Below are 13,483 nucleotides of genomic sequence, written 5' to 3'. Positions count from 1 at the left end.
TTAGTTGTAGTAAACTTCAGGGATACTGACACAAAAAAACCAAAGGAAATCGATTTTTTAATTAAAGAAGTAAAACTATTTTACCTTGTGCTAAGAGTAGTGCCACCATCTCTTCGTGTCCTTCCCGAGCAGCTTCCATCAAGGGAGTGTATCCTTCATCATTAACTTCCTCAAGATTTGCGCCCCTCTCAATAAGTAGAGCTGCCAATTCAACGTGTCCTCCACAGGCAGCTAGCGTTAATGGAGACTCAAATGAATCTGCAGGCATATTCACTTGAGCACCACTATCCAAAAGCAAACGTGCCACCTCTACATGTCCATCCTGCAGATTTTCAGAAGTAAAACAAGAAGAAAGGAATTTTTGTTTTGTTTTGATATTTTTTAAGCGAGAGAAGAAAAGCAAGAGATTGAGGAAAGACAAGAGGAAAAAAAAGGAGAGGCAGCTTAGAGGCATATATATTACCATGACCATCTGAACAATTTTTGAAATCTATCTTACCAAAAGTCCATTAAAATTATTTTACCTTACTTTTGAGCAAGCCCAAAATTTTCCACAAGAATCAGACTTGTGAGATACAGTTACAACTCCAAATAATTTTGAATTTCCACATTCTTTGAAGTTCAAAAAATTGTTAAATCCATAGTCAACAGTAACTCAAAATAAAATAATTACTGTTTATACTACAGCCAGAGTCAAACATAGCTATAGCCTCAAACTTAAGTGTCATGTTTAAGTGCAGAAACTGTGTTAGATCTATTTAAGAAAAGAAGACTTCGCATAAAGTAACACAACAATTCTGTGAAGTCATTACCACTTGGGATTATGTCACCAAGGTAAATCCCTGTGGACTGATCCTATCCTATATTTTTTCTCATCACTAACTTGTAATGAGGCAAAGAATTTTACAAAGATGTAAAAGTAAGTCGTATTCACTTGTAAATAATTTTACCATGAGCCCATCTGCATAGACAGTAAGGCAATTAATATTCTCATGGAGTGTATCCATTCTATCCCTCTATCATCATACATACATTTCTTCAGTTTCAAATTCTATGCTACAAAATTTTATGTAACTCCTTAACTCCTGTTGTGCATATAAAGACAAATGGTATTGTTCTTTATTTCAAAAATGACCCAAATATTGCTAATGAAAAGTAAAGACTGAGTACAAAAATAAGGTTTTATAAGGTTGGGCAATTCTTTTACTAAAGAATTAATTAAAGAAACCTTAATTAAATATTAGGTTTCAGGATCCATCTAGAGTTTCATTATACTTAACTAAATAACTAACTTAGCTGTAACCACTTTTGACATGATGTCAAAAACAAATGACTTCACATTAAAATTTTAGTTTTACTAATACTTCAAATATATGTAAAATAAAATATATTTTAACCAAATTCCTATATTGAGTTACTGGTGTTTGATATACAATTCTAATTGAAAAGAAAATAAGGGTTTATGAATGCCCACAGATCAGGGAACTACTATTGCGCCCAGCTTCTCTAGGCTCCCAAGAAATTGTTTTGCTTGAATTTAATTTCTGAAGTCTTTATATACTCTGCTAACATATCTTGAGTACATACCTTACAAAGGAATTGTACTAAGCACTTTTTTTATGTTAATGAACAATATTATTTCTAACAAAGGAAAAAAGAACAAAATAAGAAATTAAAAAAAGAATAATCCACTCTTAAAGGCCTAATATCATTATTAGAATTTTTTTAAATTCTAAGACTTTAGTCTTAGCCTTTGAGCAGTAGCTGGGATTGGACTTACTCTCTATCATAAACAACTATAAAAATTGGGGAAAAAAGATAAAACAACTGGAGGCACTGGACAGCAACCAAGCTAGGGCTAGGGTTATGATAACTTAAAGAAGGGAGCATTTGAGATGCTCCCATTTTTTTTTAATAAAATATATATATATATTTTTAGCATCTTTATTGGAGTATAATTGCTTTACAATGGTGCACCAGTTTCTGCTTTATAACAAAGTGAATCAGCTATACATATACATATGCCCTCATATCTCCTCCCTCTTGCTTCTCCCTCCCACCCTCCCTATCCCACCCCTCTACGTGGTCACAAAGCACTGAGCTGATCTCCCTGTACTATGTGGCTGCTTCCCACTAGCTATCTATTTTACATTTGGTAGTATATATAAGTCCATGCCACTCTCTCACTTCGTCCCAGCTTACCCTTCCTCCCCCCCGTGTCCTCAAGTCCATTCTCTACGTCTGCATCTTTATTCCTGTCCTGCCCCTAGGTTCTTCAGAACAATTTTTTTTTAGAGTCCATATATATGTGTTAGCATATGGTATTTGTTTTTCTCTTTCTGACGTACTTCACTCTGTATTACAGACTCTAGGTCCATCCACGTCACTACAAATAACTCAATTTTGTTTCTTTTTATGGCTGAGCAATATTCAATTGTATGTATGTGCCACATCTTCTTTATCCATTCACCTGTCGATGGACACTTAGGTTGATTCCATGTCCTAGCTATTGTAAACAAAGCTGCAATGAACACTGTGATACATGACTTTTTTTTTTTTTTTTTTTGCTGTACGCGGGCCTCTCACTGTTGTGGCCTCTCCTGTTGCGGAGCACAGGCTCCGGACGCACAGGCTCAGTAGCCATGGCTCACGGGCCCAGCCACTCCGTGGCATGAGGGATCTTTCCAGACCGGGGCACGAACCCGTGTCCCCTGCATCAGCAGGCGGACTCCCAACCACTGCGCCACCAGGGAAGCCCCATGACTCTTTTTGAATTATGGTTTTCTCAGGGTATATGCCCAGTAGTAGGATTGCTGGGTCATATGATAGTTCTATTTGTAGTTTTTTAAGGAACCTCCATACTGTTCTCCATAGTGGCTGTATCAATTTACATTCCCACCAACAGTGCAAGAGGGTTCCCTTTTCTCCACACCCTCACCAGCATTTATTGTTTGCAGATTTTTTATGATGGCCATTCTGACTGGTGTGAGGTGATATCTCATTGTAGTTTTCATTTGCATTTCTCTAATGATTAGTGATGTTGAGCATCCTTTCATGTGTTTGTTGGCTATCTGTATATCTTCTTTGGAGAAATGTCTATCTAGGTCTTCTGCCCATTTTTGGATTGGGTTGTTTGTTTTTTTGATATTGAGCTGCATGAGCTGCTTGTAAATTTTGGAGATTAAACCTTTGTCAGTTGCTTCATTTGCAAATATTTTCTCCCATTCTGAGGGTTGTCTTTTGGTCTTGTTTACGGTTTCCTTTGCTATGCAAAAGCTTTTAAGTTTCATTAGGTCCCATTTGTTTATTTTTATTTCCATTTCTCTAGGAGGTGGGTCTAAAAGGATCTTGCTGTGATTTATATCATAGAGTGTTCTGCCTATGTTTTCCTCTAAGAGTTTTATAGTGTCTGGCCTTACATTTAGGTCTTTAATCCATTTTGGGTTTATTTTTGTGTATGGTGTTAGGAAGTGTTCTAATTTCATTCTTTTACATGTAGCTGTCCAGTTTTCCCAGCACCACTTATTGAAGAGGCTGTCTTTTCTCCACTGTATATTCTTGCCTCCTTTATCAAAGGTAAGGTGACCATATGTGTGTGGGCTTATCTCTGGGCTTTCTATCCTGTTCCATTGATCTATATTTCTGTTTTTGTGCCAGTACCATACTGTCTGGATTACTGTAGCTTTGTAGTATAGTCTGAAGTAAGGGAGCCTGATTCCTCCAGCTCCGTTTTTCTTTCTCAGGATTGCTTTGGCTATTTGGGGTCTTTTGTGTTTCCATACAAATTGTGAAATTTTTTGTTCTAGTTCTGTGAAAGATGCCATTGGTAGTTTGATAGGGATTGCATTGAATCTATAGATTGCTTTGGGTAGTACAGTCATTTTTACAATGTTGATTCTTCCAATCCAAGAACATGGTATATCTCTCCATCTGTTTGTATCATCTTTAATTTCTTTCATCAGTGTCTCATAGTTTTCTGCATACAGGTCTTTTGTCTCCTTAGGTAGGTTTATTCCTAGGTATTTCATTCTTTTTGTTGCAATGGCAAATGGGAGTGTTTCCTTAATTTCTCTTTCAGATTTTTCATCACTAGTGTATAGGAATGCAAGAGATTTTTGTGCATTAATTTTGTATCCTGCTACTTTACCAAATTCATTGATTAGCTCTAGTAGTTTTCTGATAGAGTCTTTAGGATTCTCTATGTATAGTATCATGTCATCTGCAAACAGTGACAGCTTTACTTCTTTTCCGATTTGGATTCAACTATGTTGACTAATAGTGGTGAGAGTGGGCAACCTTGTCTTGTTCCTGATCTTAGTGAAAATGGTTTCAGTTTTTCACCATTGAGAATGATGTTGGCTGTGGGTTTGTCATATATGCCCTTTATTATGTTGAGGTAAGTTCCCTCTATGCCTTCTTTCTGCAGGGTTTTTATCATAAATGGGTGTTGAATTTTGTCAAAAGTTTTTTCTGCATCTATTCAGATGATCATATGGTTTTTATCCTTCAATTTGTTAATATGGTGTGTCACATTGATTGATTTGCACATATTGAAGAATCCTTGCATTCCTGGGATAAACCTCACTTGATCATGGTGTATGATCCTTTTAACATGCTGTTGGATTCTGTTTGCTAGTATTTTGTTGAGGATTTTTGCATCTATGTTCATCAGCGATATTGGCGTATAGTTTTCTTCCTTTGTGACATCTTTGTCTGGTTTTGGTATCAGGGTGATGGTGGTCTTGTAGAATGAGTTTGGGAGTGTTCCTCCCTCTGCTATATTTTGGAAGAGTTTGAGAAGGATAGGTGTTAGCTCTTCTCAAAATGTTTGATAGAATTTGCCTGTGAAGCCATCTGGTCCTGGGCTTTTGTTTGCTGGAAGATTTTTAATCACAGTCTCAATTTCAGTGCTTGTGATTGGTCTGTTTGTATTTTCTATTTCTTCCTGGTTCAGTCTCAGTAGGCTGTACTCTTCTAAGAATGTGTCCATTTCTTCCAGGTTGTCCATTTTATTGGCATATAGTTGCTTGTAGTAATCTCTCATGATCCATTGTATTTCTTCAGTGCCAGTTGTTCCTTCTCCTTTTTCATTTCTAATTCTGTTGATTTGAGTCTTCTCCCTTTTTTTCTTCATGAGTCTGGCTAATGGTTTATCAATTTTGTTTATCTTCTCAAAGAACCAGGTTTTAGTTTTATTGATCTTTGCTATTGTTTCCTTCATTTCTGATCTGATCTTTATGATTTCTTTCCTTCTGCTAACTTTGGGGTTTTTTAATTCTCTTTCTCTAACTGCTTTAGGTGTAAGTTTAGGTTGTTTATTTTAGATGTTTCTTGAGGTAGGATTGCATTGCTATAAACTTCCCTCTTAGAACTGCTTTTGCTGCATCCTATAGGTTTTGGGTTGTCGTGTTTTCAGTGTCATTTGTTTCTAGGTATTTTTTGATTTCCTCTTTGATTTCTTCAGTGATCTCTTGTTTATTTAGTAGTGTATTGTTTAGCCTCCATTCACTCTAACTTTTTCTCTTTGGGCATCTTCCAAACCATGGCCCAAGGAAATATATCCTAAACAAAGAGTGAACATTTTTACGACCAAAGAGTAAGGACCTAGGAGTAAAAGTGATGCTGAATTAAGCCTCAATAGGATCAGGGTGATTCACTGGTAATTTAACTGCCTGCTAGAACAGAATTTAGCAGTCTTAAAAGGAATATAGGATAATCCAGGGCCTTGAAAAGGGATCATCCACAGCATATGGATTACAAAAAAAATTACTAGACATATTAAGGGGCAAGAAAAAGTAACTGATCATCAAGATATAAAATAATAAAAGTTGACCCAGAAGTGAATCAAATATAGTAGTCAGAAGAAAAGAACTTCAAAATAACTACTAGATATATCAAAAAAAAATACAGGGAAAAAAATGAGAAAATGGATGAGGGAAAAAAAAAAAAGGGCATGTACCAAAACAACAAAGCTCCAAAATGTGGGGGAAAAGTGAAGCAACTAGAAGAAGAAATAGACAAATCCACAAGCATAGTTGGGAGATTTCAACACCCCCTCTCAACAACTGTTAGAACAGCTAAGACAGAAATTCAGAAAGGATGTAGAAGAACTCCACCATCTGTCAACAGGTCTTAATAAAACACTCCACTGACCAAAAGCAGAATATTCATTCTTTTCAAATGCCCATGGAATATATATGCACATCCTGACTATAAAATAAACCTCAAGAATTTTTTTTATGGTGTTTACTTTCTTTTTTTTTCTATTGGAGTGTAACTGCTTTACAATGCTGTGTTAGTTTCTGCTGTACAATGAAGTGAATCAGCTATATGTATACATATATCCCCTTCCTCTTAGACCTCCCTACCACCCCCACCACCCATCCCACCCATCTAGGTCATCACAGAGCACCGAGCTGAGCTTCCTGTGCTCTATAGCATGTTCCCGCTAGCTATCTATTTTACTCATGGTAATCAAACCTCAAGAATTAAAGAACTCAAATCATACAGTGTGTTCTCTCATCAGAATGTAATCAAAGTAGAAATCATTAACAGACAACAGGAAAATTTTCAAACATTCAAACGTTTAAAACTAAACAACACATTGAAAGAGAATAACATATACTCCAATAAAAATTAATTTTAAAATTCGGGGACTTCCCTGGTGGCGCGGTGGTTGGGAATCCGCCTGCCAATGCAGGGGACACAGGTTTGAGCCCTGGTCCAGGAGGATCCCACATGCCACAGAGCAACTAAGCCCATGAACCACAACTACTTAGCCTGCGCTCTACAGCCCACGAGCCACAACTACTGAGGCCTGAACGCCTAGAGCCCTGCTCTGCAACAAGAGAAGCCACTGCAATGAGAAGCCCTGGCACCGCAACAAAGAGTAGCCCCAACTCACCCTGCAACCAGAGATAGCTCGTACACAGCAACAAAGACCCAACATAGCCAAAAAGAAATAAATGAATAAATAAATTTTAAAAAAAAAGAAAAGAAAGAGAATAACCATCCAATCAACCCACAGAATCATAAAAAATAATGCATGGCCCTTGTATTAAGCCACTATGTTTTGAGTGATTTGTTATGCAGTAATATACAATTGGAAGTAACACAGGCAAAAATGTGCTTTACTTAATCACATCTCAAAAAACATTTGTACTTCCACGTAATTTTCTTGTCATTAAACCTGTCTTAAAAACTCAGATTGCTCTGATTTCTTTGAATTTGATGTATGCTTCGTAGATATACATATATCTATGATATCTAAGTGCTTACAGATGTAGAAGAAAAATGGTTCCTGGACTGATCTATGACCAAATATGTTGGATACATTTTTGGAATCCAGCACTGTTTTATCAACAAAAGAATATATTTGCTAAGTAATATCCTTTGAAACATGTTTATTTTGAAAATTTGTGCTATCAACAGAAAATTTACATTAAATAGATTTTGCAACTGTTAGTAAAAAATTATTGGCATATGTAAAATATTTCATGTTTAGTGTCAAAATTTTTTCTATGATTTTTCTAACAAATATTCTTATTTTTAAAATTTGGTTTAAATAAGGGTCAGGGTCACGTTAGTGGCAAAAACACTCAGCTGAAAAAAGAAGACCTACACTTAGAAAGGGCTACCACATACTGTTGCACAACCTACACAATTGATTGTGGTGTGCCCAGGACTCCAACATCTGCTATCTAACTATCTAACTCTGCATGTTTTGGGACAAGATTACCCAATTTCTTTGTTTCTCAGTTCTTTCAGTTATGAAATAAAGAGACTGACTTAAGGTTCTAACCTAAAGATTTTATGTTGAGAGCATTAAAGGTAATATTTCTCTTTGATACAAAATGCTTGCATGATATATCTAATTCTAGGTTATCCTGGAAAGAAGCAAATAAATGCATTCTAGGTTATCCATAGATTATACTAGTCAATTTACTTTATAAGGTTTTAATATGAAGCTACAAAAACTTCAGAAAGATGTCTGTTACCTCCAAAATTAGAGTTTTATCAGTAATAACTCTAAAGCCAAATACATTACTTTAGGGTTACATGTTACTGTCCTTTTCCAAAAACATACCCAATCATAATTGTGTTAAATCTAGAATCAGGTTAAGAAATCATACAAACCAGAAACCAATTAAAGAAACAAAAAAAAGAACAAACTAAACCAAAACTAGCAGAAGGAAGGAAATAATAAAGATTAGTGCAGAGATAAAATAAAGACTAAAAAACAAGAGAGAAAAATCAATGAAACCAATAACTCCTTCTTTAAAAAGATCAACAAAATCAACAAAGCTAGAAGAACTAAGAAAAAGACGACTCAAATTACTAAAATCAGAAATGAAAGAGGGGATATTACTACTGATAGTATAGAACTAGAAAGGATTATAAAAGAGAACTATGAACAACTGTATACCAACAAATTGAATAACCTTGATGAAATGGACAAATTCCTAGAAACACAAAACCTACCAAGGCTACATCACAAACAAGTAAAAAATGTAAACAGACATATATCTAGTAAGGAGACTGAATCAATAATAAAAAGTCTCCCAACAAAGAAAACCCCTGGACCTGATAGCTTCACTGGTGAATTCTACTAAACACTTAAAGAAGAATTAGCTCCAATCCTTCTCAAATTCTTCCCCCCAAAATTAAAGAGGAGGTAAGACTTAAACTCATATTAAAAGGATTATACACCATGACCAAGTGGGATTTACTCCTGGAGTTCAAGGATGGATCAACATACGAAAACTGATTGATGTAATATACCACATTAACAGAATAAGGGAAAAAAAACACATGATTGGGACTTCCCTGGTGGTCCAGTGGTTAAGAATCTGCCTCCCAATGCAGACGATGTGGGTTTGATCCCTGGTCAGGGACCTAAGACCCCACATGCTGCAAGGCAACTAAGCCCATGTACCGCAACTACTAAGCCCGCCCAACTAGACAGAAGACCACACACCACAGCGAAGAGCCCACTTGCGCAACTAAGACCCAATGCAGCCAAATTAATTAATTAATTTTTTAAAATTGTATAAGTTCCATTTAAAAAAAACTACTGAGCCCATGTGCCACAGCTACTGAAGCCCGTGCGCCTAGAGCCCGTGCTCTGCAACAAGAGAAGCCTCCACGATGAGAAGCCCACGCACCACAATGAAGAGTAGTCCCCACTCACTGCAACTAGAGAAAGCCTGTGCACAGCAACGAGACCCAACACAGGCAACCCCCCGCAAAAAAAAGATGTCAGTACTACCCAAAGCAATCTACAGATTCAATGTAATCTCTATCAAAGCCCAATGGAGTTTTTTGCAGAAATAGAAAGGACCATCTTAAAATTCATATGCAATTTAAAGAAGCCCTGAATAGCCAAAACAATCTTGAAAAATAAAAATAAAGCTGGAGGACTCACACTTCCTGATGTCAAAACTTATACAAAGCTACAATAATCACAACTTTGTCATCCTGGCTTAAAGACAAACATACAGACCAATGGAATAGAATAGAGCCCAAAAATAAACCTGGGTCAAATGACTGGTGAGATGATTTTTGGCAAGTGTCAAGACAATTCAAATGGGAAAAGTCAGTCTTTTCCACACTGATGCTGGCAAAACTGGATATCCACATGCAAAAGAATGAAATTTAACCCTTAACTAACATCATATACAAAAATTAACTCAAAATGGATCAAAGACCTAAATATAAGAGCTAAAACTATAAAACTCTTAGAAGAAAACACAGAACTAATGCTTCATGATATTGGATTTGGCAATGATTTCTTGGATATGACATCAAAGGCGCAGGCAACAACAACAACAAAAATAGATAAACTGAACTTAAATTAAAAACTTTTGAAAAAGAAAAACAAAAAAACAAACAACTTTGTACACAAAAGGGCACTCTATCAACAGAGTAAAAGGGCAACCCACAGAATGGGAGAAAATATTTATCATGTATCTGATAAGGGATTAATATCCAGAATATATAAAGAACTCCTAAAACTCATCAACAAAAAACAGGCTAATTAAAAAATGGGCAAATGACTTGAATAGACATTTCTCCAGAATATATACAAATGGCCAACAAGCACATGAAAAGATGCTCAATATCACTAATCATTAGGGAAATGCAAATAAAACCTACAGTGAGGAAAATGAAAATCAAAACTATAAACATAAGGATGATAACTATCAGGAAAAAAAAAAAGAAAGAAAGAGACTTCCCTGGTGGCACAGTGGATAAGAATCTGCCTTAAAATGCAGGGGACATGGGTTCGAGCTCTGGTCCGGAAAGATCCCACACGCCGCGGAGCAACTAAGCCCATGCACTACAACTACTGAGCCTGCGCTCTAGAGCCCACGAGCCACAACTACTGAGTCCATGTGCCACAACTACTGAAGCCCATGTGCCTAGAGCCCGTGCTCTGCAACAAGAGAAGCCACCACAATGAGAAGCCTGCGCACCACAATGAAGAGTAGCCCCCGCTCAGCTCAACTAGAGAAAGCCCGCGCGCAGCAACAAAGACCCATCGCAGCCAAAAAAATAAAAATTAAGTTAAAAAAAACCCCAAAACACCCAGAAAATAACAAGTGTTGGTGAGGATGTGGAGAAAATGGAACCCTCGTACACTACTGGTGGGAACATAAAATGGTACACCTGCTGTGGAAAACAGTATGGTGGTGGTTCCTCAAAACATTAAAAACAGAATTACCATATGATCAAGGCATCTCGCTTTTGGGTATATATCCAAAAGAACTGAAAACAGGACTCAAACAGATATTTATACACCCGTGTTCACAGCAGCATTATTCACAATAGCTAAAGCATGGAGGCGATGCAAGTGTCCATCAGTGGATAAATGGATAAGTAAAATGTGGTACATACAATAAAATATTATGTAGCCTTAAAAAACAAAGGAAATTCTGACATATGCTACAACACGGATGAACCTGAGGACATCATGCTAACTGAAATAAGTCAGTCACAAAAAGACAAATATTGTATGATTCCACTTATATGAGGCACTTAATGTAGTCAAAATGATAGAGATAGAAAGTGGAATGGTGATCACAAGGAATAGGAAGAAGTGGGGAATGGAAAGTTGCTGTTTAATGGAAACAGAGTTTCAGTTTTATAAAGATGAAAAGAGTTCCGAAAATGGATGGTAGTGATGGTTGCACAGCATTATGCATATACTTAATAACTCTCAAAAATGGTTAACACGGTAAATTTTATGATATGTGTATTTTACCATAATGAAAGAATTGGGAAGAAAATAAAAGTACATCAGTGTGTTGAAAATGACATAGCCAAGCCTGCCTTTTGTATGATTTCTTACATTAACAGATTTACTATCAAAAGACAAACAAAACATCGTAAACTCCCCCTTCCCTCTCTGATAATGTACAAAATTTTCAAGATCTTTACCATCTCATAATAATGATTTTTCCAAAAGAATACAAATAATTCTCAAAGGCTGAAACACATATGACCCTTTCTTCCCATAAAATCTCATGTGAGTGCAATTTAAAATTACCATGCAAGCCTCCATTAAGGCAGTGTGCATCTCATCTGTTTTGTGCTCTTGATCTGCACCAGCATCAAGCAGAAAGCGAACCATATCCAAATGGCCTTCAAAAAAAAACAACACAAATTTTAAAACTATATTTCTCAAGAACTATCGATTTAATATATAAGCATTAAAATAGGGAATCTTTTTCTTTCAGGTGTCTATACAAAAATTTACAAGAGAACTTATTTTGTGTTCAATAAAGAAATCAATGACAATTTTACAAAGCCAATCCAAAATAATAAGCAGGCTCTCGTCAAGGTCTTATCTAGGTTTTAAAGACTGAATTAGTTCAAAGCACATTAATTCAAGTAAAGCAATAAAGTAATAATACTTATTCTTTGATTTACTCTGTATAAAATATAAATCAAAACACTGAAATCAAATAGAATGCCAGGTAAAGTATGTTTGGATCATATTTTTCAGAAAAAAAGCTTTAAAATAATAACCATAAACTCACTGTGGCAATGAGCAGGCAGAGAAAACTCCATTCAAAATAATTTCAACCCTCTTGATACATTTAGTATATAAAAAGCCCTATAATAGTCAATAAGAAAAAGACAAACACTCCAGTAGAAAAATGGATGAAGGACATGAAATGGTAATTCAAAAAAAGAAGTGAAAATGAATATTAAACTGATGAAAAAAATATTAAACCTTCCTATAAAAAAATTGCAAATTAAAATAAGACACCATTTTTTACTATCAAAATGGCAAATATTAAAAAGAATAATACCCAGTGTTGGTGAGGGTGTAGGGTGGGGTAAAGGGCACTCTCAAACACTGCTGGTGGGAGTGTAAATTGGTTCAACCTTTCTAGAAGGCAATTTGGCAATATGTATCAAAAGCCTTAAAAATGTCCATACCCTTTGACCCAGCAATTCCACTTCCAGGAATTTATCCTAAGGAAATAATCAGAGATTAGGCAAAGATGTCTGCACAAGGATGTTATCACAGTGTTTTTAATAATAGTGAAAAACTGGGAACAATGCAAGTGTCCAACAATAGGCAATTATGGTGCACCCATTTGATGTATTTGGCAGAGATTGCTAGTTTCCTACCCAATATACATTCTCTCATTTTTCCTTAATAACAGAACTCCCGATTTCATCTCAGTGGCAACATGCCTGACTAAAAGACTACATTTTTCAGCCTCCCTTGCTACTATGTGTAGCCAATGAGATGTAAAAGGGACTTATAAGGCAGAACTTCTAGGAAGATTCCTTAAAGGTAGCTTACTAAGTTGGAAGGCATTCCTCATTTTGCCCTTACCCTCTTCATCCTTCCTAGAATACGGATTGCTGGAGCCCTAGCTACCATCTTTGATTATAGTTCCACATCTGAGGATTCAATCAACTTTGGATTGTTTAGTACTATAGTACACACTTACTGAAAAAAGTCTGTATGTAAGTGAACCTGTGCAGTTCAAAACCATGTTGTAAGAGTCAAGTGTATATATATTTGTTTATAAATATACTTAAAAAACAAACTAGAAGTAAATATACTAAAATATTGTTTACATGCTTTTTAAATCTTTAGATGGTAGCATTACATGTCATTGTAAAACTTCTTTACACTATTCTGTGTTTTTCAGGTTTTCTATATCAAGTGTGATTATTATTATTTGAGTGTGTATTATTTTTAAAATAAAGGTTGGAAAAATCATATAAAACAAAAGTTATTAAAGAATGGAAACCCTCTAAGTCTGTGCTAAGAGTTTTGGTTGACCTTATAGCTAGTTGAATAAATTTGAATTAAAATAATAAAAAAACATATACTATGAAACTATACTTTAGGAAATACATGCTAAAATGGACTTTCTATATAATCTCTTAGAAGCTAGATAATTTTATAGCACAGGGAAAGTATAAGAAATGTAAAATTAACTCAAATACTCAATAT

The 13,483-nt window shown here is 35.6% G+C and overlaps 1 protein-coding gene across 5 annotated transcripts in view; it reads right to left on the bottom strand.

The window, feature by feature from the left end:
* ANKHD1 (ankyrin repeat and KH domain containing 1) overlaps positions 1-13,483 on the bottom strand; it is a 116,853-nt gene that overhangs the window by 72,469 nt on the left and 30,901 nt on the right. For all 5 annotated transcript variants that reach the window (XM_030869408.3, XM_030869403.2, XM_030869405.2 and 2 more), the window contains exons 7-8: positions 11,549-11,643; positions 85-322 (exon numbers count right to left, since the gene is read on the bottom strand). In XM_030869408.3, coding sequence (XP_030725268.2) covers positions 85-322; positions 11,549-11,643 — 333 coding nt within the window. The remainder of the gene's footprint in view (positions 1-84; positions 323-11,548; positions 11,644-13,483) is intronic.

Source organism: Globicephala melas, chromosome 3, assembly GCF_963455315.2.
Source record: "Globicephala melas chromosome 3, mGloMel1.2, whole genome shotgun sequence".
NCBI classification, from domain to species: Eukaryota; Metazoa; Chordata; class Mammalia; order Artiodactyla; family Delphinidae; genus Globicephala; species Globicephala melas.
The sequence above is the reverse complement of the archived record's forward strand: the minus strand, read 5'-3'. Positions and strand labels throughout refer to the sequence as shown.